This window comes from Passer montanus, unplaced genomic scaffold (genome assembly GCF_014805655.1).
Source record: "Passer montanus isolate IOZ18808 unplaced genomic scaffold, ASM1480565v1 scaffold33, whole genome shotgun sequence".
Lineage (NCBI taxonomy): Eukaryota > Metazoa > Chordata > Aves > Passeriformes > Passeridae > Passer > Passer montanus.
The window spans coordinates 9111714-9137954 of record NW_024368041.1 but is presented as its reverse complement, the minus strand read 5'-3'; the positions used below and the strand labels follow the sequence as shown (position 1 = coordinate 9137954).

The window sequence follows — 26241 nt, the reverse complement described above, 5'->3', positions numbered from 1 at the left end:
GAGATGAGGAAGATCCTGAGGCTTCTGTTTTTTTAAAATCTAATATGAAAATGGGATTCAGAGACTGGCTCTCAATCCATATTTCTTCATTGCTGATTTTAAGTTTCAATTGTTTGCAGACAGAGATATTTTGGGGTGCAGAGTGAAGCATAAAGCAAAGGCTGCATTCCTATTCAGACTCAATAAGAGAGAAAAAAATGTTTTGTGCCTCTTCCTGTCTGTCAGAAAAAAACCCAAAACTGCATAAAAGAAAACAGTTGGGAAATGAGCATTACTGGATAAATAAATTCAGAAGAAGAAGAAAAGAAAATAAACCCTTTCTGTGTAAGTAATGTAAACTGGGTTATTTCCCTCATTTTTTATATCTGCTGAAACCAGCCCTGATGCAATACATTGAAAACCTCCCTGTTTTTCCCAGCCCATAGATAAAATGTGCCTTCAGTAGTGACTTGCAACAGGAACCTCATCTGTTGCAAACACTTTGAGCCTTCCTTATTTCTCAGAGAGGAAGTATGTGGCCTGTTTGGCAAATGCTGCTCTACATGACAGCGTGAACTTCACAACACTCTCATTCGACCGGCTGCTCCTCGACTTGATCAGCTAAACCTTGCTGGCAGCGTGAGAGCAGTACTATGACTACGGCTTTTCTCAGAAACACTGCAACCTGGAATGCCATGCCTAGCATTTAAAGGTAATCACTGCTGGGATATATTTTACATTAGCTGCGTACGAGACCAAATGTTTCAATTTTATTTATAGACAAGGGTGTTCTATTTCATTAACAATGACAGCATTCAGAGCGGGGATTTCAAGTACCACCAAGGGCAGAAATAGAAGAGTCTGCCTTGATCCTTTTCATAAGGAGTGGTACTAAAGATAGACAGGACAAGGAGTATTTCTGCTGAAACCTGAGTAAGACAGATGCTCAAAACCTTATGCTAAAGCAAACTGTATTTCACTATAACCAAAATATGAGCCCACAGATTAGAAGGCTTTTTATTCAAAGTGTTAGAAGTGTGGATACTGTGGTATTTCTGTGTTGTTTCATGTTTGCATGTGTCTCTGAATTACCTTGATGAGGGTATTATTATTCTTTCTAAGTGCAAAGGTACAACTGCCTCAAAGCTGGAAGGATGTTAATTCTGATTAATGATATATTAAGGGAAATCCACAAAAAAATACAGTTTCTGAAATCTAAGTTGTTTTGCTTTTTCTTTCCACACATGAAAAATGACAGGATGCCAGTGCTTTCATTTTCAAGCTAAATGAGATTCAGACATTACCTGTGAAATTTATTGAGAATTAAAATGTAAGACCTTGGCAATATAGATGTGAATATCAGGAAACAAAAATAAAATACGGTATAGCATCTCAGAAATTATAAATGTTCTAATTTTACTAGTCTATAGTATTCCTTGTAGGAGGGCTTTATTCATGTGCTTATCTTGCCTTTTTATTCCTCTTATTACTTTCATTTCCTTATATTAACTAATTCTCAATTATATTAAATATAACTTTTTCAAAGTTCTCACTGAGGAGCAGAATTTTGTATGTTCCGTGCTATTTAACTGCTGCAGAAGCACATTTTCTCAGAGAACAAATTCTGCAAAAGGAAGTTATTGCTACATGTGCTGTACACAGGAACGGAAAGGGAAAATTGTACCACAGGTTTTGGGGTCACACGATGTAGGTCAGTGGGATTCCAGTCTCGACAGGTGAGGAATTCATATCTGCTCAGAGTTCTGATAAATAGAGCACAAAGCAGGTCTGGGACTGTGGATATTTCCTCACATTCCTTTTGGCAGCAAAGATCCCTAAGCCCTAACAGCTGTGTGCAAACAGACCTGTGACCACCCTTCCTTGACACAATGTGCACAAGTGGAAAGGGGAGAGGAGGAAGGACCAGTGCTTGGAACACTGCAAATATGATCTTAAGAGTTAAAACCAAATTTTCATGCAAGCCCAAGGAGGTGGCTGGTGAGCAGACAAGCTGCAGGTAGATTTTGGATCCCAGCAGCCCAGGGCTTGGGGTAGATTAGACACGCTGAGTTTAGAGTCTATCATTTCTCTTTCGTTCTTCTTACATCACCCTCTGGATCTGGCCTAATTATCTACTTCTGTGATGGAAGGGTGGCTCTTCTATTTGTATCCCAAACTCTGTCATCAAGTTTAGATATAAGGAGCAAAGTTTTTACAATGAGGGGGGTGAAACACAGGTTGCCCAGAGATGTGTTAGATGCCCCATCCTTGTAAACATTCAAAGCCAAGTTGGACAGGGCTCTGAGCAACCTGATCTAATTGCAAATATCCCTATCCATGGAGGGATGGTTGGACTAGGTGGCCTTTAAAAGTTCCTTCCAACCCAAATTATTCTATAATTTAATAAGGTCAAGTGAGATGCAGTGCCTGTAGCAAATTTGCTATTTCAGAAGATTATAATCTATAAAACTGTTACTGTTCTTCTATCGATTTCAATGAAAATAATTGGTTCATGAGATCTTTAAAGCTTCCAGTAAGTCTAGATTTGCAGAGTGTCTCAAAATTTCAGAAAACCACACAAGAATTTATCATAGAGTGATGGAATGGAATTGTATTGTGCTGACAATAACTCAATACAATCACAAGCTACTTAAGCCATCAAGTTCTATCAGTCACTTGAGAGAAAAGTACACCATTATTTTAGAAATATCATTAATTTGTACATTTTTACTCTAGAAACAGTGATATGCCATTGCCAGCAAACAAGTAGAAGCAATTTTTGCCTGCCCTATTTCAAACAAAACTTCCAAGTCCTATTTTCAACATGTGAACATTGAGTCATACCTCAGAACATTCACTCCACCACCTTTGACTGGACAATAGGAACCTTTACTCTGCCCATGTGCCTAATGACAAGTGGCTTTAGTAGTAAAACCTAGTCTGATGTCTCGTTTTCCTTTTAGTCACTTTGGCTAAGTGAATTAACAGCAAGCATCCGAGCTTTTATTTTTAAATTTTCACTGAGTACTTCTGCCATTAATCTGGAGAGCATCTTGAACTCTCTGTCGCTTCCAGGACTTCATGCTAGCAATGGTAGTGACAGTAAAAGAGCATGGAAAATGCAATGAGAAACAGCAAAGTGCCAAGAAAATGACGGCAAAGCCCGAGACATCACTGCTCTTCGCTGCACTGGAAGCACTTTATAACATTTGCATTTTCCACAAGCCAGATTATTCCACATCTAAGGCAGCAGCACGGAGCTGCACGTTATGCCCTGATGACTTCAGAGGTACTTTGAGAACAGAATGCTTGGTATGGCAGAAGGGAACCAGGCTGTGCTCTGCAAAAATACAAAGTAGGAACATGCCTGTTGTCCAGTATTTAATCCCTCAGTGGTTTAATTGCAAACAATGTATCAGCAACCCTGCAGAAATACTTCAGGTATTTCTAAAGCAGCATTTAGAGTTTATATCCTTAAACACCATCTAGAAAAATCTAAGTGCTGTGGTGAAATGTGCCGCGCTTTTAGAAAGATCGAAAGCCTGAAGTAAAATTTTCAGAAGTCTTTCCACCACACAGAAATGCTACATATCACTTTCCAAAGAGACTCAGGCACACCTGACATTAGGAGGAGGAAAAAGGCCACTGGTCACAAGCCTGGCACTTGCGGGATGACTTGCTATTCCTGCCCTCAAATAACAAAAGCCAGCATAAAATGATACTTATGGTACTTAGATGTAGGACTCTTTTTTTCTTTCTTTTTTTTTTTTCTCTCCAGACTTTTGGGACACAAAATTCAAGCAATTCTCATCTAAATGTCAATTGCACATGTCAAAATTAGAGATGGACATAAGATGTTTATGCTATCATTCCTGCTATCTCCCTGGAACTGCACAACATTTTCGGTAACTGCAGCTTAGATTCTATACCCTGAACAAGATTTGAGCTCCCGTTTTAAATTACTGCAAAAATGCATCGACCAGAGCACAGAGCTCAGCAGGGTTTATCAGCCCAGGTATTTATCTCACTCTCTTGGCTGACATTTTCAGCCCTGTTGAGCTCTCTATTGCTGTGCCCAGGAAATTTTTCTGGCTAATTTGAAGATGAGCCATGAACATCTATAATATCTGTAGCCAAAATACTGGCTGCACTACTCCTATGGGTTTACCTCTTGTTCTTTATGGGATACAAATAAGAAAAACGTTCAACAACTTAAAATTGGGTCTTGCAGAAAAATACTCATAATTAGATCAGAGAGTTATTATTTTGAAAGAAGACATTGCCTGACAAAGTGAATTCTGGTTTCAGATTAAAAAATTTAGATGCATTTACGTGGAGAAAGATTTTTTGTTTTGTTTTCTATAAAGAGACCTATTTAAAAAATGTGAATATCCAAGTAGTTTATTTAAATTTAAGGGTGCTGTTTTATTCAGCTTCTAGACTTCTCCTATCAGGCAACACATTTTTGTTCTTGTGAAAGTAGGTTTCTGATGCTAGTCAGAAAGACCCTGGCACAGCTGCACCCTCCAGATGTGCCACAAGCCAGTTCTGAGTGCATAAAGTGAAGGGGTAATGTTCCATTTGGCCAGTGAAATAGAGAATTCTAGCAAAGAACCTTTGGGAACAGCACTAAGAAGCTTGGAAAGCAGATGAGGTGGAGTCACACTGTGCGCTACCATCTGTTCTAGCACTGAGCTCCTTGCATTTGGTAAGGACAAATTTTCTTTGCTTTGAATGGCATTTTATTCTGTAGGATGTCTTCCTAAACTGTCTGTAAGACATTAAAAATTTACAGTATTAATCAACATACTGAAATTCTGCCAATCTTCTTCTGAAAGACAATTAGCAATGAAGTCTTGCTGATGTCAGTCGTTCTACTTCTCAAATTGGACATCTCTCCACCTGACTGACCCTCCTGAGGCTCTAGCATGTGTAAGTGAAGAGCAGCACACCAAAGTCAGTAATCATCTTTGAAGTATTTAAGCTAGAAAAGGCTGCAAGATGCAGAATACTCGCACAATGCTGCTAGAGCTCCTGTTATCATTTTCACAGGGCAGAAACACATTTTCAAAAAATAATTAACCATCTGGTGCTGGTGGTGCTATTTTTCTTTAATGAACAGTTTTTAAATCGATATAGCTTTTTGTCTTCTGCCTCTGAAAATACAACATAGTGTGATACACCTTCTACATTCAAAATATTTATCTCTCTGTCCTCTGTCAGAGAGAATTAGGATGGCTGCAGCAAAGCTATGAGAAGGAGCTGCTCCTCTCACACTATTTAGTTCCACAAATATACTGTTTCTTGTACATCCATCAAAACTTTTCAAGATAGGTATCTGAAGAATTTGCACGGCTGGCTTTATGCAGGAGGACTGATTTGAAATCAAACTTTTTTTTTAAGCAAGGTGTTACTTAAAAAAAAAAAGCCCATGTTTGCTGAGGGCACAATTGCATCAGAAAAAATCCCAAACCTACCAAGCGGTGTTCTTTGTGATCAGTAGTAAACCAACATAATACATACACAGTGCTGACAACCAGGGACATCAGTCTAATTAGATCCTTTGTAGCCTCAGAACCCCAAATGCTGAAAAAATATTTTGTATATGAAATGCCCATATGGGCACAGCTCTGCTGCTACTTCCTATTGTGCTGAGCTACTGGTAATGGAAACTTTTACTACATCATGTTCTTCTGAGCAACTTCCCTAGCTGTGGTTTTCTGCTATTCCCCTGATAAAAGCACAAAAGTGGTGAGAGTTTAGCAAGTATGTAAAACTCTTGCATGAATTTGACACCAGTGTTCTCAAAAGCAAAACTGTACGAAATTGGAGACGCCCAAACTAGGTCATTTCTCATCTGTTGGCACAGCAGGTGTTATTGTGATGTTAAATTTCGATGTCTGCTTTGATTTAGTTCTGAAGAACTTTGACGGAATTAACGAGCACAATGGGAAACACTGTGAAAACTCCAAGAGCATCTGAGGAAACAAACATGCCAAGCCAAACGGGTAAGCGCTCATTTCATTCCTTTCAAGAGAAAAGACTCTCACGACACATGATAGACTCAGCCATGTGTCGCTCCTCACCCGCCTGCCAGGAGCAGGCAAGTGCACGGCTGCTGTGGGAGAAGGAGGGCATCCACCAGACAGTGCTTATATTTAGCTATGTTTTAGCTCATTTTCCAAGAAGCACTTTAATTAAAAACTCCAAATGTTAAACATATTATTTGCTGGTGCTCTTTGAAAGACTTGCCTTCCAAATCAGAAAGTGCTGAAACACTACTTCAGAAACCAGGAATGCTGTGTTTTGATATAATTGCATGTGATATTTTATACAAATTTATCCTTGAAATTTTGGGTTTCTTCATTTAAGGTTAAAAGTTTTAACGATGCATTGCATTGAACCTTATGTCCATCATAGGATGTCAGATAATTGCATTAAAAGTAGCACACAGCCAACCTGTCACCAGATTTATCCATAAAGACTAGAGAGGAATACAAGCTTCACAGGGCAAGCTGCCAAAGAAGAATGGAACACATCTGCCCTCTGCATCCACACGTAAATTAATCAGGTTGCAAATCCCTCCCTGCCACCTCTGTAGGCTGGTAGAGGTCATGCACTGGAGGGGGAAAGGAAGAGGGATTTGGTGATCAGCTACTACAAACTGTGAGTGAGTGGGTGGAGAGCCAGTAGTGTCTCAGCCCTCCTGGTACACTAATACAGGCAGCTGGCACAAGAGCTGCAAGAAATCACTCCCCAAAGCTGAAGAGGAGAAAGCAGTTTTGGGTTTGGAGTGGGTTTTTAAAGTATGTTAGTTAGTTAGTTTGTTTGTGTTTTGTTTTGTTTTAATTTTGGAGTTTTTCCATCAAAGATTTTCCCAATTGGGCTGCTCATTATTAAGGATAGGGGATCAGCCTGGTTTGATTTTTACTGCAAGGAAACCCAGCCCTGCTCTTAGTATGGTTAGGAACTCACTGAGATGGGCAGCCTTGCAGCCCTAGGTCCTAACATAGTACATAGCAGAGACCAAAAGCTACTCAGCATACTGCTTTTTTTTTTTTTTTTTAAGAAAAGTTCCTTATGCTAATATTCCCAACAACTGCTGACACAAATACCACATATAAACACCAAAACAGAGACATGCATTCACTCAAAGTAGGACCTTGCTGATGAGCAGGCCACGGCTGTGACCAAGTTTGTCCTGCACGTACTAAAAGTCAGGATTTAGCAGGGCTAAAAACAACTGCAACCCTTTCTGTGATGGAAATACAACATACCCCTAAAAGATACCTCTGCAAACATTGATAGCACAATAACTACAAGGGGGAAATATCTATTTAGGAATTCAGGACTCAATCTACTTGAGCTTTCCTACACATCCAGCACATCTAGAAAGGGGTGTTGTTAGTCCTACCTGACCTCCTGGTACCACCCGGGGAGAGAACAAATCTCCTGTAGTTACAGTGGCACCTGCCAAGGCTGTAGAGATGTTTCAGACACTCTCACAGCTGAAATTGCACCAGATACCCATGTTTAATCATCCAAAGGCAGGGGGGTTGTCACAAAAATTATCAGAGATGGAACACCTCTCCAAAAGTCAGGATTTAACAGGGCTAAAAAAAAACAACTGCAACCATTTTTGTGATGGAAATACCACATACCCCTGCAAACATTGATAGCACAGTAACTACAAGGGAGAAATATCTATTTAGGAATTCAGGACTCAATCTACTTGAGCTTTCCTACACATCCAGCACATCTAGAAAGGGGTGTTGTTAGTCCTACCTGACCTCCTGGTACCACCCAGGGAGAGAACAAATCTCCTGTAGTTACAGTGGCACCTGCCAAGGCTGTAGAGATGTTTCAGACACTCTCACAGCTGAAATTGCACCAGATACCCATGTTTAATCACCCAAAGGCAGGGGGGTTGTCACAAAAATTATCAGAGATGGAACACCTCTCCTATGAGGAAAGGTTGAGAGAGTTGGGGTTATTCAGCCTGGAGAAGAGAAGGCTCTAGGGAGACCTTGTTGCAGTTCTCAATACTTAAAGAGGATTCATAAAAAAGATGTGGATGGATTTTTCAGTAGGGCTTGTTGTGATACAACAAAGGATAACAGTTTTAAGCTAAGATAGGTTAGATTTAGACTAGATAGAAGGGAAAAAATATAATGGGGGTGGTGTAATACTAGATCAGACTTACCACAAAGGTTGTAGATGCCCCATCCCTAGGAACTCTCAAAGTCAGATTGGTCAGGGCTCTGAGCAACTTGATCCAGTTGAAAATGCTCCCACTCATTTCAGAGGGTTGGACTAAATGACTTTTAAAGGTCCCTTCCAACTCAAACTATTCCATTATTCTAGGATTTATCAGCCTGAATAGCTCTTTGGATCCATCCACCTCTTAGTCTGGATCAGACCAGTAACTTTCATAATGACTTAGATATTGCTAATGAAAGTTGGGAATACAAACATCACTACTGTCATTAAAATCCAATGAAAAAAGAATTCTAAAAGTGAACCTGGTACCAAAGTGTGTATTGGGGTTCATCCATTGAGTTTGTATCTCTTTGCCATCCTGAGCAGATCAAACAACCAAATCACATCACAAAACAGAAGATTTTCACCAGGCCAGGAACAGACTTGATTCAACTGAGGTGGAGAATCAAATCCATGACTTTCAATAGCTGAAATAGTTATTAAGAGACGTAGGCTTGACACTGGCTCATTTCAGGGAGACTGAATAAAATGAAGGACTGAAATAGAAGGGAAATAATGAAAGAGTTTCTAACAAAAAAGGGGAAGAAAACATATAACTGCAGTCTGCAGACTTGATCTGCAGTGTTCATCAGACCCCTATGAGCCCCTTGTGCACTGAAAGCAAAACCTTGTGCTTTCCTCAGTACCAGCATAACAGTCCCTTTCTCCCCTGAGAAAGGGAACAGTGTATAAACTGCATTTTCCAAGGAGGATTTGGGCCCCAATGATAACTGCACCGCATCTGCCACACACGGCATGGGTATTTCTGGCACAACCCAGGGACTGATGACAGAATAAGAAGAGCAGCAAGGAGTCATCAAGGGTTGTGAGCCTCTCTCTGTCCTTCCCTGTGCACTGAAAGCAAAACTTTGTGCTTTCCTCAGTACCAGCGTGCCAGTCTTGGCCCAGAGAATAAGCTGCATTTCCCAAAGAGGATTTGGGCCCCAAAGATAACTGCACCGCATCTGCCACACACTGCATGGGCATTTCTGGCACAACCCAGGCACTGATGACAGAGTAAGAAGAGCAGCAAGGAGTCATCAAGGGTTGTGAGCCTCTCTCTGTCCTCCTTTGGGACCCTGAATCAAGGGTTAATCCTTTTGGGGTGCACCTGCACAAATCTCAGTTCCCAAGCTGGCTGGATTTGATCTAGCTTGGACACCAAAGTGTGACTCTGCAGCCACACCTTGTGGTGCTGCACAGTTTCCCAGATGAGTGCCCTCCTTCACCCTCTCTGGTGCACCCTGTGCCATAAATCATACTATTTCTGCTGGCCAGTAAAGCTGGATGATGCATGGAGCTGGACTCCAAAGAGTTAATTCCCACTCCAGACATGGACCACGTCAGTGCCCAGCACAGCAGATTTTTGAGGGCAGTGACCTGGATCTGGATGCTCTGCCCATGCTCTTCCTACTCTCTAATAATGCTACATAGTCCATTCCCAATGAATAATTTGAAGGATACAATATTCAGTCTCACACTTTGCAAGACATGTGGGTGTGAAGACATCTAAAATTAGCATGTATTTCACATTCATTGCCTACTCCTAAAAAACCACGCAGAATTAACACCTGATGCAGTGGAAATGATTGTGCTTAGATCTTTCCATTCTGACTTTTGGGTTGTTCCATTTCAGATGTAACCTACACTTGCTCTGTGGAGGAGAGTTTGTGTTAGAAAACTCAGCAAATCTTTTTTTCTTTGGCATCTTGAAAGTATGGGGAGCTCATCAGATCAAATCTATTAGATCACTGTGAAATTTAGGCGTGGAGAAAGCGTGTAATTTGTTTCGTTCCTGTTTCCAGGCTTTTGTGTTTGTAAGGAGCTGGTATGGGTTCTGTGAAATGTGGTACAGTGTGGTGGGGTATTTTGCATGACCAAAAAACCCAGTGAGGCTTGACTTAAATACCAATCAAAACAAAGAGAAGAAGGAGGGGGTTCACTCCTTTCCTGACACTTTAGTATAACTATAGGTAGTTCAGGAGGTAACATTTGCATGGATGTGGAAGATAACACTCTGATATATTCTTTCCTTTTCAGAATTAAAAATTACATGCAAAATTGAAACTAAAATTAATAAAAATATGAAAGTGTAAGCAAAGTAACACAGGTCTTTCTAGAGTAGACAAAAAGTCACCTTCCCCACAGTGCATAATGAAATGCAAATGACAGTGCACAAGGAAAGAGAACAGAAAAGCACTTGTTTTCCGCTCTTTCACTATGGAAGCAGAATATTTATAAATACACAGCATAATTTTTTTTTAAAGCATTGCTAAAGGCATTAAGCTAAAAGTAATTATATTCAATGTAGCATTACATGATGTTTTATAAGCTGGTACTTTATCCTCATTTTGTTATTTTCAAAATGCATCTTCTGGCTCACAGTTTTTCTAGTAGTCCAGGGTAAAGATTTTATTTTGTCAAAAAAGATTTAGTGCCATGCTTAGGTGTTACTAGCCTCAGGTACTATGTAGCTTCATAGACAGGAAGGTGCCACTACATTTTCTGTGCAGAACCAGGAAGCCATCAAAGACAATTAGCAGAGAATTTCTTCAATAGGGTTGAACTAAGTGTATAATAAGTTGCATTAGACTAATCACAGTGGTTGGCTGTAATGGACTAGTCCTGTTTAATTCAGTGACACTAATCAACTAAGAAAATCATGGAAATATCAATATTAAACACACTCTCAAAATAATCATAAAATGGTTTAGGCTGGAAGGGATCTTAAAGATCATCTAAAACACCATTCTCACTGCCATGGCTAGGGATGCCATCCACTAGACCAAGTTGCTCAGACCCCATCCAATCTGGCCTTGAACACTTCCAGGGATGGGGCATCCACAACTTCTCTGGGTAACCTGTTGTGTTTGTTTCCTTCATGTTTCCTTCAGCCTTTTACAATTATCTTTGTGGGTTGTTTCTATGGCCTTGAGACACACAGCTAAAAACACAGAACATTCATTCAGGGTGTTGCACCTAGGTTTCTCTCAGAAGCTGTCTTCCTTAAAGACAAGTTGGCAAATTAAATGAGAAAAAACTAACAATACAGAAGAGATACAGAAGCGTTTCTCTCAATCTAATTTCTTTCTTTCCTGCCCTGAATTGACACCCATATTTGCACATGTTGGACTGCACAGAGTATGGAGATCAAACAACCTCGACAAATGTAGTGGTAGTTGGTGTTCCTAAGGATCAGGGTGCTGATCCTGGTGGAGGCAGAGGGAAGCTCTGTCTCCCTGTGAGATCATGGGGAATACTGAGGTGTGCAGAGAGGAGGAACTGCTTCCAGGAGAAACACAGGCAGTGAATGGCACAATCCCTCTTGCCAATACTTGTGACAAAGAGCTCAAAACAATCAGCATGACACATTTCTGAACCACCCAGCTGTCAGCATTTACTGGGCACCACAGATTCCAGCAGGATGAGGAGCATTTCACGTTTGATGGCCCAGTCCTGTGTATAGTGCTCTACTCTCCAGAAACCCAGAAGACTCAGCATGTCCTACACAGGGTGCAAGTCCCAGATTCATCCCAGCTGATGTAAAAGGTCTTCTCATCTCTTTGCTGACCTCAGCTCTGCAAATTGCCATTTTACAATGGTTTCAACTTAAACATCCCTGTGCCTGTTTTCTGTCACTGAGGCTCTTGCACAGTCTCCATGCAAGGGTGAGAACAAAGTGCACTAGCTGATCATCAAGCTCCTTTAAAAAGTGATGGATATGGGCAACAATGGTCACACTCTCATTGACCTTGATCTAAACTAATTTCATACAAAAACTGATGGAAATGGGCAACAATGGCCACACTTTCATTGACCCTGATCTAAATTGCCATTGAAAAGTATCAGTGGTGTAAAATTATGCAACAATTTAACATGCATCTTCCTTTTCTTAAATCTAATGCTACAAAACTGTAGCAGGAGGCAATTAGAGACAGCGGTATTAATCAAACTGGGTTACTTCCTAATACTATAAATAATTACTAATTTTTTAGTTTCAAACTGAATATGTCCTTTAAATATGGTAATTGTTAGAAAAAGTAGTCCAAATTTAGTTGTTTACAATTAACCACATGACTTTTCATTTCTAGTATCTTCAAAGTCCTCTTATAAATCTATAGGTTTTTCTTTAGCTCATGATGTTTATTAAGTGACATTTCAGAGATTTTTTTTCCCCATTTGACTTACTACATAAAATCTATCATACTTAAAGAAAAATCCATTTTTGTCTCAGAGCACTACCTTTGTTTTAAGTGACCTTTTCTTTCTTCTTTTACAGGCCAGGAGAGTGACTTCCTTGCTGTTCTCTATGACTATCCTTCAGCAGACATAAGCCAACCTATATTTCATGTAGGGGAAAAACTACGTGTGCTATCAGAGTAAGTTGATCAATTTCTTTTTAAATTAGGTTGTATTACAACTAAAGTAAAGCTCTGTTTTATGGACCTGGCCCAAATTGGATGCAATTCAGCAAAATGAACTGAGTTCAGAATTTTCAGGGAAGGACGCTTAGCCATAGTGTAAATGACCATGTAGCTTAAGGATTTGGGATTACATATTGTCCTTTAATGTATAGATTTCCCTTATGTTTGTCAAGGTGGATTCAGACTCTATTCTAAAATAAGACTCAGAACAATTCGGTTTTGAAAACTGATAAGAAAGTATTCCCCAAATGTAATGGAAAACAGTGTAAAAGCCAAAATAGTTTGAATGACATAAAAGAAAATCACCCTGAATTTCTTTATGTCAATTGTGTCTGTAATTTTCTCTCTCACCCTTTTTAATCTAACAACTCGATTATGATTAAGTCTTAGAATTTCATCCTAATTTAAGGCAAATGTAAAAAAAAAATAATTAAAACGTAGGTAGTGGGGTGGGGTGTATTTCTCTTTCTACTTTTTAATCAATTCTGCATTTTCTTAGTAAGGAAAAAAAAGAGATTTCTCAGCCAGTTCCACTCAAAAAATTTAAGAGCCCCAGAAGTAAGCAGGCTTTGGAGCACTAGCTCAGACTGACCTTAACCACAGTGCAGTATTGCCAGACACAAAGAATGAGCACATGTACAAAAAATGGAAGCAAGCAGCCCTGGTGTTCTTCTAGGCACAGCTTGTATCAGCACACAGTGACCTCCTGGAAGTAACTTGGCCTCACAGCCACTATTTGCACTGCTCAAAATGAGATGAAAGGTTTCATTTTTGCAGCTGGTCGAGCAGATGGATTCAATGGGAGACCAGACACATTGATAGCAGAGGCATCCTTGGAGCACTTCTAAAATCATTTAAGAAATTCTCAACCAGATAGTCAAATGGCTGGAGGAAAGAGATACTCGAGAGAAGCATCACGGATGACTGATGAATTCTCAGACTCTTCTCCAGGCCACCATGGCCTGTAGTGGCCTTTGTCACTCAGAAGACACAGGCTTTAGTGGAGCTTTGGTCTGACCCAGAATGGCTGCACTTATGTCCTGCTGACACAGGGCTTTCTCTTCCTCCCTGAACCTAAGGGTCCCAAGACTCAGACAATACCACCAGATCAATTTCCTGCTGGTGGAAAGCTCCTCTAAACCAGGGGAATTCTTCTCTTCTACACTTCTTCTAGTAGTGTAAACCTTGCTGAACATACATGACATGGTACAACAACTGCTTTAGCTTGGAAATTCCAGCTCAAAGCTTCACTCTCAGGTTTCATCAGCTACAGGCCCTCCCACACCACAGGACTACCTATGCCCACATCAATGGGAATTATATTTGTGGCATATAATATATACACATGTGCTGCAAAGTGAAATCTGCTGCAGGAACAACTAAAAGAATAGGCTTTGGCAGCAGAAGTTTTTGACATGCCTGTCTGTAGGGCAGTGATCAAGGGCTTCTCCTGATGGATAAATTAGATCCAGAGCAAACCTTGATTGCTCTGGAACTTTCCTCTTCTTATTTTGAATCATGAGCTTGTTCACAGAAGACAAGTCCAAAGCTCTAGGCAAACCACAGTGTCCTGATGAAGGACCTGTTCTCCCCTGCTGGGGTACGTGCTGATGTCAGCCTCTTCCTCTTGTCTGCAGCCTCTTACTGCTCATAAGCTGTATTTATTTTCCTAAAGCATTCAAAGAAGTAAAAGACAGTAAAAAACAAGCTGTGACTAGAGCACAAGTGATGAGGATCACCACAGAGGAGTCAGCACAAGCAGCAGCTTTTCAGTTGCTTTTACAACAGCAGCTTTTCAGCCTTCTACCAAAGTAATGATGTGTAGTGGCAATCAGCCCCACCAATCCTGCCAGGAACAGGACATATGGAACCTCCATAGGAAATGCAATTCCTCACAGATATTTGTGACTGCTCTGGGTTGGCAGATTTATATAAGCACCACTGGCACAGTTTCTCACTCTCCTCACTGGTCAGGCACCTTTTACTACCAGAGGAACTGCATTTGGCTGGCAGAAGTCAAACCAAATGTCCTCCAAGACTGACCCCAATACACATAATTTCTGTAGCTCCTGCTGCAAGAGACATGTGCTGCTTTGGGATTTTAAATCACCATAGGGATTTTTCAGGGTTAGTAATACTAAAGTTTGGAGGGAGAGAGATAATGAATTGCTCAGTTTTGGGTATTTTTTCTTGGTTCTTGGTTCTCTCTGGGAGAGTTCTGGGGGAAAAAAAGATTAAAATAAGCTAAAATTCGTATAGATAAATTCATTTCATCTGGAAAACCAAACCAAAAACTTTTGAGGCCCTGCAATTTCCAGCTAGCAGTAGACACTTCCCCTTTTTTTTCCCTCAGCACAGACATTCTGGACCACAGTCCCAGAAGCTATAACTCATGATATTTAACCTAAGTGATTTCAACTCATCTGTTCTGACACACACTGAGACTCTGATCTGTAGTGTAGACATTATTTTGGGAGCATTTATATTAATATCCACAAAACCAGCACTCAAACACAAGGCACAGTTCCTTGGATTCAAACACTTAAAGTGAAGGTGCAAAGAACCCAACAGTCATCAGGATCCTTGCACTACCACTAAAGCTTTGCAGCATCCCTGTGAAAATTCTTGGTACCCTTTATTTCTGAAGGGATTCAAGAGTAAAAGCCAGAATTCAGTACCACAGCAATAACTTAAGATATATTGGGGGAAATACATACACCTGCAGTTTCAACTACAAGGTCTATTTGATTTGATTCTGGTCTGCAGCTCATGGAAGACAAGGAAAAGAGCAAAGCACAAAGCAGGTTCAGTTGGACTGACAGCCTGTTCCCAAGCAGACAGGCTCCATTTCCCAGATCCTCTATCCTGGTGTTACAGGGCTGTCCAGACACAACACACTCAGCTGTAAACTGAATATCTTGGACACCAGTACAAGTCTAGCTGTGGGAAGGCAGAGCACAGCATGGTTTAACCACCGAGTATTTATCCTTCCTCCTTCAACTGCATAAAAAATATTTTATTACTTACGTAATTTAAATGGAACAAAGTAGCTTATTTCTGTATCCACATTTAATTCTCAAGTAAGTTTAGAAATGGAACTACTCTAAATGAAACCAAACAGGGTTCCTTTCTGAATACATAGTTTCAAAAGCACACACAGAAGGTTGCAGGTTAATCTGTGTAAATTCACTGACTTCCAAATGACAAGAAACTCTGAAAATACATCTCAAAATATCCCTTCTCTTGCTTTCACACAGTGAAGGAGGCTGGTGGAGAGTCCATTCCCTTACAACAGGTCGAGAAAATTATATTCCAGGAAAATATGTAGCAAAGGTTTATCATGGGTAAGTAAATGCATTTCTATAGCCTTTCATCACCACATTTTTACATCTCCTCCTCTGATTACTCTAAGTCATAGTCCAAACAATGCCAATAATGACTTGGCAGACAGAAATTTTATTTATTGACAGTCTAAAAGCCATCTTTTGAAAACTGAGAACCTCAAATCCACATATAAATTTAGACTCAGTGAGAAGGAAAATCCTTCTTTTAAATTCTTGAAAGATCCAAAACCACTTCAAATTACATGTAAGATATTTAACATGCATCTGTTGCATGGACTGATCTCTAACTTAAAGACATTGATGAAGAGAACCTATTTAGAATGAATTTTTAATATTTACATAGAGTAAAATTTTAGCCAGGTTTGCTCATGGAAAACAGGCTGTAAAGAACAAATAGAAATGTTAATAAGTATTCAAGAATGTAAACTTTCTCACTGGATGAACTAAGAAAATTTCAGCTATTTCTTGTTGCCATAGTCACCACTCAGGGGGAAAAAAATCCCAACAAAACCAAAAACAACAACAACAAAAAAAACCCTGAAAAACAGGCATTAAAGCACAGACCTAAAAGCTTTCTGGCAAATGTTGTAATACATGTTTAATTTTAAGGATATGATCTGTGAATGCCACTGTAAACTATGCAAGTGCTTCAATTTTAACATGCTTTTACATCCTCCTGAAACAGTCATGCTTTCCCAAAGGCAGGGCAAGGATGTGGGGTAATGGAAGCTACTGTCTGAAACTTCAGTGACAGCAGAGTGGATCAAACACATGAGCACAACTTTAAAATAGAATTCCATTCTATTCTATTCTATCTCATTCTATTCCATAAGTCTAGAACAGCTGAGCAAGACCAGGTGCATGGTGAGACACTGCCTGTGGCAAAACATGGCACTGCACCAAGTTATGGTGAAAATTTGTAGGACTAATTCCACTTTCCCTTATCCACGAAGCCCATTAACTTAAATGGTTGGGCTGTTCCCTAGAAGAAGCAAAATAATTGTAACTTATTTGTGGTTTATTTATGATACAATTTGGGGTTAAAGAAAGTGGTTTACATGTAATAGAGAGATTTGACTAATGCCACAGATGTCATCAATATACCACATGAATCTGTCCCCAGCAATACAGATCAAAGCGGCTCCAAAAGTTTTGTTTTCCCTAATAAGTCCAAACCTTGTCACTCCTCTCTTAACCTCACAAAGGTTAATGGAACTCAAAACCAGCAACATTTTCTCCATAAACTGGGGAAATATGCCTGAATATAGATGAGAGAATAGCTATAGAAAGCCACAGTGTTATTTTTGCAGTCACTTTTCCTGGCTAATGCAGCACTTTCACAGCCACATGCTGCTCACTGTTTCACTGGTGTCCAAATTTCAGAATTTGTTTTTTCCTGCTTCACAGCTGGTTATTTGAAGGGCTGGGAAGAGAAAAAGCAGAGGAACTTCTACAGCTGCCCAACACCAAGGTCGGCTCCTTCATGATCAGAGAAAGTGAAACCAGGAAAGGTGAGACAATACAGATCTTTTCCCTCTTGATCTCGGGCATTTACAGTTTTACAGCTCTTTAATTCACTCCCTGTCCTGCTTCATTTGGATCAGTCTATATGAAATCATATTATATACCAGAAAAGGTATAAAATGAGAAGGTGAAGGCACCCAGTGCAGGTGCCAGCCTTTACCAGTCACCTACTGGAAAGAGGGTTATTGATGGCCATGGAAAGTTCCACAGGAATCAGCACAAACAAGACACAGTTGTTTAAACACTATTATTTACTTTGGTTGCATGCAAACCTGATGAGGCAGTGGGACTTTCAATGAAGGAAAAGCCACAGCTTTGCCTTTGTCCATAAAAGATGGATTCAAGAAGGTGTAAAATGCACGCCAAGTAGAGGGGGTGACGGATAAGTCTGTTTGCTATATAAATGAAGGAGATCTTTATTTTTAAAAATGACTGGACTTCAATTTTATTTTCTTTCTTTTGCTACATGGGAATTATACTGTACCAACTTCATATTTTGTTTTCTTCAATGGGGACATAGAAACAGAATCACAGAATGTCCTGACTTGGAAGGGACCTACAGGGATCTCTGAGTCCAGCCCCTGACCCTGCACAGGACCACTCCAAGAATCCATCCATGTGCCTGAGAGCATTGTCCAAGCCCTTCTTGAACTCTGTCAGGCTGGTGCTGTGACCACTCCCCTGGGGAGACAGTTCCAGGGCCCAAAATCCCTCTGGGTGAAGAATCTTTTCCTGCTCTTCAACCTAAACCTCCCCTGACACAACTTTGGGCCATTCTCTCATCCTGCCACTGGTGACCAGAGACAAGAGATCAGTGTCTGCCCCTCTGCTGCCCCTGGTGAGGCAGCTGAACACAATAAGCAATAAGATCTCCCCCCAGTCTGCTCTTCTCCAGGCTGAACAAATCTTCCATGTGCAAAGTGCTTTCTTCCTTTGCTGAAGCACCAGAACACATTCTAATATCATGATACTACAGATAAAAGGGAATAATACATCATCTCTTCTGACCTCTTGCATACCACAGGCCAATTACTTTCTTAATATCGATACAAAATTCAAAGTAATTTAGGACTGGCATTTAGTCCTTGTCAATAAATGCTACAGAAGAGTTCTAAACAAAGAACCAGAAAAATCCAAGTGGCCTTCTCCTGCCATGACTGCATTACCAGGTGTCAGCTTCTACATTACTCAAAGCTGTATACAGAAGAGTACCAGCCTGGAAGTCTGGTCTCCCTATTCAGTGGAAGGCAAACAACTCAGCAAAGGCCTACTTCCTTTATGCCATTTCAAAACATCCCACACCAGCAATAACAAAGGAAGAGCACACCAGAAATTTGGTTGAATTTAATTCGGTTGAAATTAACTTCAACCAAAATCTCAGGTCATGTTATAATTATGTATATCTATAAAGGATAATAAGATATATAAGATGGCCACTCGGGTTTTTTCAGCTATTTCTGAGATGTTTTCAGTAATGGCACCATATCTTACAGATACTCTATTCTGCTACAGATACCCAACCAGCCCTACTTTGATGTAACTAGCTCTTGTTCTCTCTTCAGGGTTATATTCCTTGTCAGTGAGGCACAGGCAAGTGAAACATTACAGGATCTTCCGCCTCCCCAATAACTGGTATTACATCTCTCCACGGCAAACCTTCCAGTGCCTTGAAGACCTTGTCAATCACTACTCAGGTAAAAATAAGTGCAGGAAAAACATATTTTCCACTGGCAACTGTAAAACTCTCTATCAAAGGTCCAGAACAAGAAGTTTTGCTTATGTCCAAGACTTGCAAATACTGCCACAGAACAACCAATGGAAAAACGTTTGGTTTATACATTTTACTTCATTTTTCATCCTAAATAAAAATATGCTGCCCTTAACAGTATAATGAAATCAATACAAGAACTCAGCTAAATAAGGCCAGATTGGCTCTGTCGGTGTTGGTGTTTTGTAGGATATTGTATGGCCATGTCAATAACACTGTTTGAGCCAAACACCAGGGTTTAGGGGTTCCCTAAAGAACTTCCAAATGCAGTTTGGAGGTCAGCACAGGTCAGGGGTGCCAAGACCCTCTCAGAGCACACCTAAAGTCAAAGTGTGAGCATACAAAAATGTTCAGCTGTACAGAAGCCATGTACCTGTAGATCTGTGTTTGAGACAGACTGGAACTCCTGGCTGACTCTGTTTGCCAACATTTATTCATTTATTTGCCATTTAGGCAGGAAGATAACTTCAGACCACGCAACACTAGGTGTCTATTCACATTTTCTTAAAAAACCACTACAGCACATAACCTTATCTGCAGTAGAAAATTTTCAGAAACACTGTAAGCTTCTTCCCTACCACTTTAGTAGAAATGCATGGCAGGAATTTTTCAGCAGAACTTATATCAAGAGGCTTAAGCTGTTAGCTCAACTGCAGAATCAGCTGTCACTGTTATTAATACCAGTCCAGTGGATGACACTTTTTCAATGACAGTTTTCCAGATTCATGGCAATTTAACCTGTGTCAGAAAGGTAACGTGACAAACAACACAATTGAATGGCTGCAGTTACTATGCATTGTAATGAGAATGTTCTAAAATGAGGAAGGAAATTGCAAGAAATGAATTGCCTAAAAGTTACAGGAGAACAATAGGTTCTGTGCTTTAACAAGCAATGGGTACTCTGTAATTTTAAAAGTGTGAAGTCACCATACCTAAGTATTTTACAGGTAAAAGAAAAAGTACGATCCCCAAAGAGTACATTGATAAACTGAGGAGAAAAGTCATTCACATTCAAAACAAGCAAATAAAATTTTCAAGTCCAATGACATAAAGGGGGTAAGAATTTGGACAGGAGACACATGTGTATTTACATGTTAGCTATTTGACACCTTTCACCATTTAGAAAGAAGGAAACAATTGAAGCCTAAAATCTGGGCTGGGGCAGAACCCAAAACTTGTAACAACTAACATTTTTACTTGAGTTATAAGTGTAAAAGGAGACATAGCTAGATTTAGGTGTCCTCCTTCCCTCACCATGAGAAGATACAAATCTCACTCTGAAATAAGACTCAGAGTTGTAGAACACCAGCATTTAGCCATTATGTTCTCTACTTGGGCAGAAAAATATCTTTGATGTTCCTAGTGGAGCGAGAAGAGGGTAGAGACAGAAACACTGATGAAGGTAATAGGTGAATCCCAATACATTCCACAGTCATGTTCCACAGAAGAGTAGGTGTGCACACAATCCAATCTGATCTTTTTTACGCTCAGTTTGCATGGCTGAGAATATACGAAGCAAAGCAGAACTCACTGAGGGCTCAGAAAAACTGGGTTTAATTTTATGCTCTGTCAAAAATTTCTTTCTAGTCTTTGAGCAAGTCACATTGTCTTTCTGTGTCTCAGTTCCTCCCTTGTATTGTATGAAATATGCCAAATGAAAAATTAAAAGACAAAGGTATGAGGAAAGGAAAAATTAAGCCTGTGTTACTGTGTCCTTGCTGAGAACACACAATTACTGACTGCTGCTGCTGAGTCCAAAATTGTTTATTTGAGCAACCACCAGGGAAAGAAAATAGTAAGCAAAGATTAACTGTCTGTGTGTTCATTTTCCTGTCCAGAAGTCGCTGATGGTCTCTGCTGTGTCCTTACAACACCCTGTCTCACCCAGTGCACTAACAACAACACCGTGATGAATCCAGTTCCTCCTGTGGTGATGCGGAATAAAAATTTCAACTGGAGAAACATTCACAGGTACCACACACAGCACAGGCTGCCAGAAACAACAGGGTTGTTCCCAGCCATGTGTATACTTGTACTTGCAACACAGAACACACAGCTATTTATTTCCTTCTAAAGGAAATAAAAAAGCAGTTTTAAAGCTTGGACAATCTGACATCAAGCTAACCCATGAAAACTGAATGTCCAGCCCTCTAACTGATAATCTAGGTTTTAACTTTGAAAGAAATATTGTTAGCACTCAATCATTTCTCCTAACCAGCTATCCATGTGTTCAGTTCCTTTGGGACTCCTGAGCCCTTGCACCAAGGGGCAGGAGGGAGAGCTGGGTCACAAAGCCCAGTGACATCCACCACTGCTGATCCATCCCCACTGATGTGCAGGGGCTCACAGGTGAGCTGTGGCAGGCAGGAGTGGCTCCCCTCTCTTCCCACACCCTGGAAACAGCACAGGTATAATGAGCACATTGTCCAAGAATAAACCTTTCCTGTTGTGTCTCTCTCGACACACAGCCCAATTCATGAGATTTCTAATATCACAACTGCCACAAGAGAAAGTAGGTCAGGTTTCAGAAGTTGGGGAAACAGCCACCCTCAGAAGCAAAAGCACCTTTTACCTTTGAAGGGTAAATTTCCCTTCACTACTCTTCTTCACAAAACATTCATGTGCTTATGAAGGCAAGAAAATTTTGTGCAGTACTGAGGTCATTTTTCCTACAGATTAAGAAGGGAATATAGATGATACTTCCTTTTTAAGTGCCAAAAAGTATTTATATTTTACTGTTGTACTGTTTTTTTGAGAAATGTTAAGTGACAGAAATGCTTGGTGATTTATGAGGCAGAAATGTTTTTATACAACAAAAATAACATTATGAGGTTTCACAACTGTTAATATTACCCCAAGACACTGAGTCCAAGTAGCTGAAATGGTAACAAAATTTTGTTATTTTAAAGGCTGGAGGTGACTGAAGATACCAAAAGCACCCTGGCAGCAATGGATGACTCTTGCCTCAGCTATGGCCTGAGGGAAAGCATCGCTTCCTACCTCTCCCTGACTGAGGATGACAATGCTTCTTTTGCAAGTGCCAGAAAGAAGAAATCCCAGTCTCTCATATATACGGGGAGCAAACATAAGAGTGCCCTTCACTTGCCACCTACATACTATGACGACTAAATACAAGACAAAGAGGAAAAAGCCACAAACTGATGAGTTAGGAGAGAAACCAGAGCATCCTGTGGTCCTGCCACCCTTCAACAGCTGGGAAATACAATCTGCTAAGCTGGTGACCAAACGCCAGCAGTGCTTCTGCATGTCCTCTTCTGATCTTCTCAAGGGTGCTATCCCAGCCATGGCATATGCTGGGAATGTGCCCAGTGCACCAGAACTGGTTCACAAGCAGGATAAACCAAGATAGACTCTAAGTCAAGAGCCAAGTGGTGCAGGTGACTCTTCAGTGAGGCGATGCCCAGCATTGTACAGAGGTGACTGCATAGGGAAGAACCAACTGCAGCTTAAGAACTTAAATTAACTCTGACTCTGGTGTTCTCCACAAGGCTGAAAACCTTTTCAGAACGTATGTACACTGAAAAAAGGAGCATTTTTCTTCTCAAGATAGACTTACCCATTATCATTGAGAATGGGTCAGAGGGACATCAATAACCCCAAGAAAGTATCTAACATCTGGCATACAAGAAACACCTGATTCTAGTGACTCCATTCTTATCTTTTAGGAGAAAAAATTAAAATAACTGACTTTATAAGCAGCATTTATTCACTTGCTGGCAATGGCCTGCAGTGTCATAAAATAGTCACAAACTTAAGAACAGACTTAATTCACTGAGAAAAGAAGTTCTTATACCTGAGATGGGAGTTCAGGCATATCCAAACATGTATTTCAGCTGCTCATAGTAAACAGAGATAAAAGAGGTGTTTAAATGAAAAGTAAGATGTGATGATAATGTGCCTAACTGCAAAGGTTGGCTTGCAAAGGTGTGACCTTGTATGTGTACAGGGAGATATTTTAACTATGACTTCTGAAGTCAGCCACATATTTATGTATAATATTTATATTAATAACAGCTTTTAAAATAATAAAACTAAGGGAACAAATCAGTAACAGTGGATGTTAGAGATTTTTCCTAATTTCTTGTCTGATGAGAGTTATGTCAAATAGTAATTACATTTTCCATCAAATCACTTAAAGATTAGAAGGTTTTCTGGAATTTCTTTTATTTTTTTAACTGGTATGCAGCCTTTTCTAAGCCATAAAAGAGCACGTAGCATTTTCACAGAATCACAGAATTACTAGGTTGGAAGAGACCTTCAAGATCATTGAGTCCAACCCATGCCCCAACACCTCAACTAAACCATGGCACCAAGTGCCACATCCAGTCTTTTTTTAAACACATCCAGGGATGGTGACTCCACCACCTCCCCAGGCAGGCCATTCCAGTACTTTCCTTTGTACCTGCTTGTGATTGCTTTCTAAACCAAGGAATCACTTGTTTGAGTGTGTAAAATGCTGCAACCTATGCTGTCAAGCTAAGATAGTTTCAAACCAATATTCTCTTGTACCTTTTTGCACAGATTTGAATAATGAAGGTTTGGAGAAATAGAGAATTGGTGAGGTTATATATATATATATATTTAATCTCTAAACAGCTCTTAGGACACATCTATGTGCTCTTTAGATCTCGTATCAGGTCACTTGCACTAGCAAGAAAGGTTCAGAGAACAAAATGTTTCACAGCCTGTTTAAACATATTTCAGGATTTAAAGGATGAATGTAATTTGGCTGGTAAACATTGAACTCCAAAAAGCAAAACACACTCAGGAACTCTAGACATTTGTACAATCTAATCACTGTTACTGATATTCAATACATTATGGTGACTGCATTTTATCCATGAAATGTATTTGGAGAGTATTTCAGATTTCTAAGTCATGACTTGTATTTATTCATTAAAATAATATTCAGTAGTTTGTGCTGCTTTAAGAAAATGGCAAACCTGTGTGCAACTAGTACAATCAGCCAGCCTTGCAATGCCAGTGCCAGAAAGTATCTCGGATGGAAGGTGACAAAAGAATCCCAGAGCCCACACAACTGGCAGCACTCAGACACACACTGTGAGAAGGGGATAAAACATTCTGACATTGACAGGTTAAACAATCATGGACCAGTTCAGCATGGAAAGGACCCCCAGACATCCTCTGATCCAAGCCCTCCCTGTTTCACCAGAACCACCTTGAGCCATTTGCCCAGGACCATGTCCAGACGGCTCTGGAATACCTCCAGAGATGGAGACTCCACAACCTCCCTGGGCAACCTATGCAGACACTCTGTCATCCTCACGGTAATAACATGATAAAGTGACAAAAGCTAATTAAATGTTCAATAGGACATTTAAAGACTAATTAAATGTGCTATAGGCTGGATTTCACAGATGGTTATGGGGAAATTCTGTGAGGTCTGGCCATTTTTACAGTTAATTGGAAGACTTTATTGGGGACCTTTGGGGGAAACACAAGCTTGCAAGGGATGACAGTCCCCAGGTGATTTTATACAAATCTGACACTACCTATGAAATGGTATAATGAAAAAAAGTAACCAAGAGAGGTGGTTGGTTTGTTTGAGAGGGAATGAGACTGGTAAAGGGAGGGAAAAAGGAGATGGGAAAACAGGGAAAGGGATCTACAGAGCACCTAATTACCAGGATCAGGGATATTTAGAGTCCATGTCAGAGAGCCCTGCACCTGACTGCAGCAGAAGAGCAATAAACCTTCTCTTTCCACCATTGTCTGATCTGCTTCCATGGCCAGGAGGGACCTGGCCTTCTTCCCTTGCACTGGGTGGAAGAAGGTTGGAAGCTGCCCTTGACATCCACCAGGAATGCCATGAGAGGACACCCAACACAGCTGCCCTCTGCAGCCCCTGCAATCCATTGATTCAGTCATCTACATCAATATTGCACTGGTAAATTCACTGAGTGATCAAAAAATGAAGTCAAATGCCAGGCTAATTCTCTTAAACCATTTACAATACGGCCAAAATCACTGATAACACTTATTTCTAATCATAGCACTGAAAGATGAAAAAAATTCTAAAAAGTCCCCGTGACAGCTTTGCACTGATTTTGTTCAATCTGTTTTCAGATTTGTTCCAAACAAAAGCTATTAGAGGGTAGACACAGGAAACACAAAAGCATTTTGCTATTTTGGGTGCACATTTTCTAGTAAAGAAAGTTTCATGCACCACTCCTCTCTGCATGCTCAGGAACAGTATGGTTTTATCATGCATAACAAATACAGAAACAAGGAGCACAAAGCTGACTTTTGCAGAAGAGCTCTATTGAGGGATTTTCCCTCAGGAAAGGTATATCTGGTATATATTCTCAGTTTCATTGTTCTAGTCTGTAAAATTAAAAGTACAGCAAAATTAAAAGTACTCAGTGATTTTAGTGTCTTTGAACAAAAACAAGACACATCCCTTTACAGGAGATGTAAGTGAAAAAACAGCTTTGGCACCACTTAAAAAAAAAAAAGACAGATCAAGTATACTTTTAAGCTACAAGCTACTTCTATTGTTGCTTGCTTTTTATATTATCAGTGTATTTCACAAGAAAATTAAATCCAATGTGAGGCTGTCAGAATAAATAATTAACACTACTCTGAACTCAGTGGAGATGCTGCTTTTGCCAAGACAGTGATTTGCACAGTACCAGAAAAAAAATTATATGAACACTAGAAAAGTGGGAGGAATTGGTAGGTACACCTGTCTGCTCATTGCACTTGCCACTGTTCTCCACCAGTGTTCTGCTGCAAGAGAAAGAATGAGTTTAAACTCTTTTAATAAAAGAAAATACATAACTACTCTCCAGAAGCAACTATAAAGAGGTCCTTGCATTTCCCTTCCCTAAGTGATTCAGCTGTTAAATTGCACTGTGTCCTGGCACAGTTTTCACAGGGCCCCCTCCTCAGCCATGTCAGT

The 26241-nt window shown here is 40.1% G+C and overlaps 2 protein-coding genes across 3 annotated transcripts in view; one reads left to right on the top strand and one right to left on the bottom strand.

The window, feature by feature from the left end:
• The window catches only part of TG (thyroglobulin), a 148896-nt gene that overhangs the window by 39150 nt on the left and 83505 nt on the right, over positions 1–26241 (bottom strand). The window lies entirely within an intron of this gene.
• On the top strand, positions 514–25974 carry SLA (Src like adaptor). Of its 2 annotated transcripts, none has more exons than XM_039715489.1 (8): positions 514–691; positions 5894–5987; positions 12518–12617; positions 15920–16006; positions 17414–17517; positions 19093–19224; positions 21137–21269; positions 22208–25974. In XM_039715489.1, exons 2-8 carry the CDS (start codon positions 5927–5929, stop codon positions 22425–22427), a joined length of 837 nt encoding a protein of 278 aa, XP_039571423.1. In that variant the 5' UTR covers positions 514–691; positions 5894–5926; the 3' UTR covers positions 22428–25974. The 2 variants fall into 2 exon arrangements, with proteins under 2 accessions (XP_039571423.1, XP_039571424.1); XM_039715490.1 differs by lacking the exon at positions 514–691 and adding an exon at positions 3800–3884.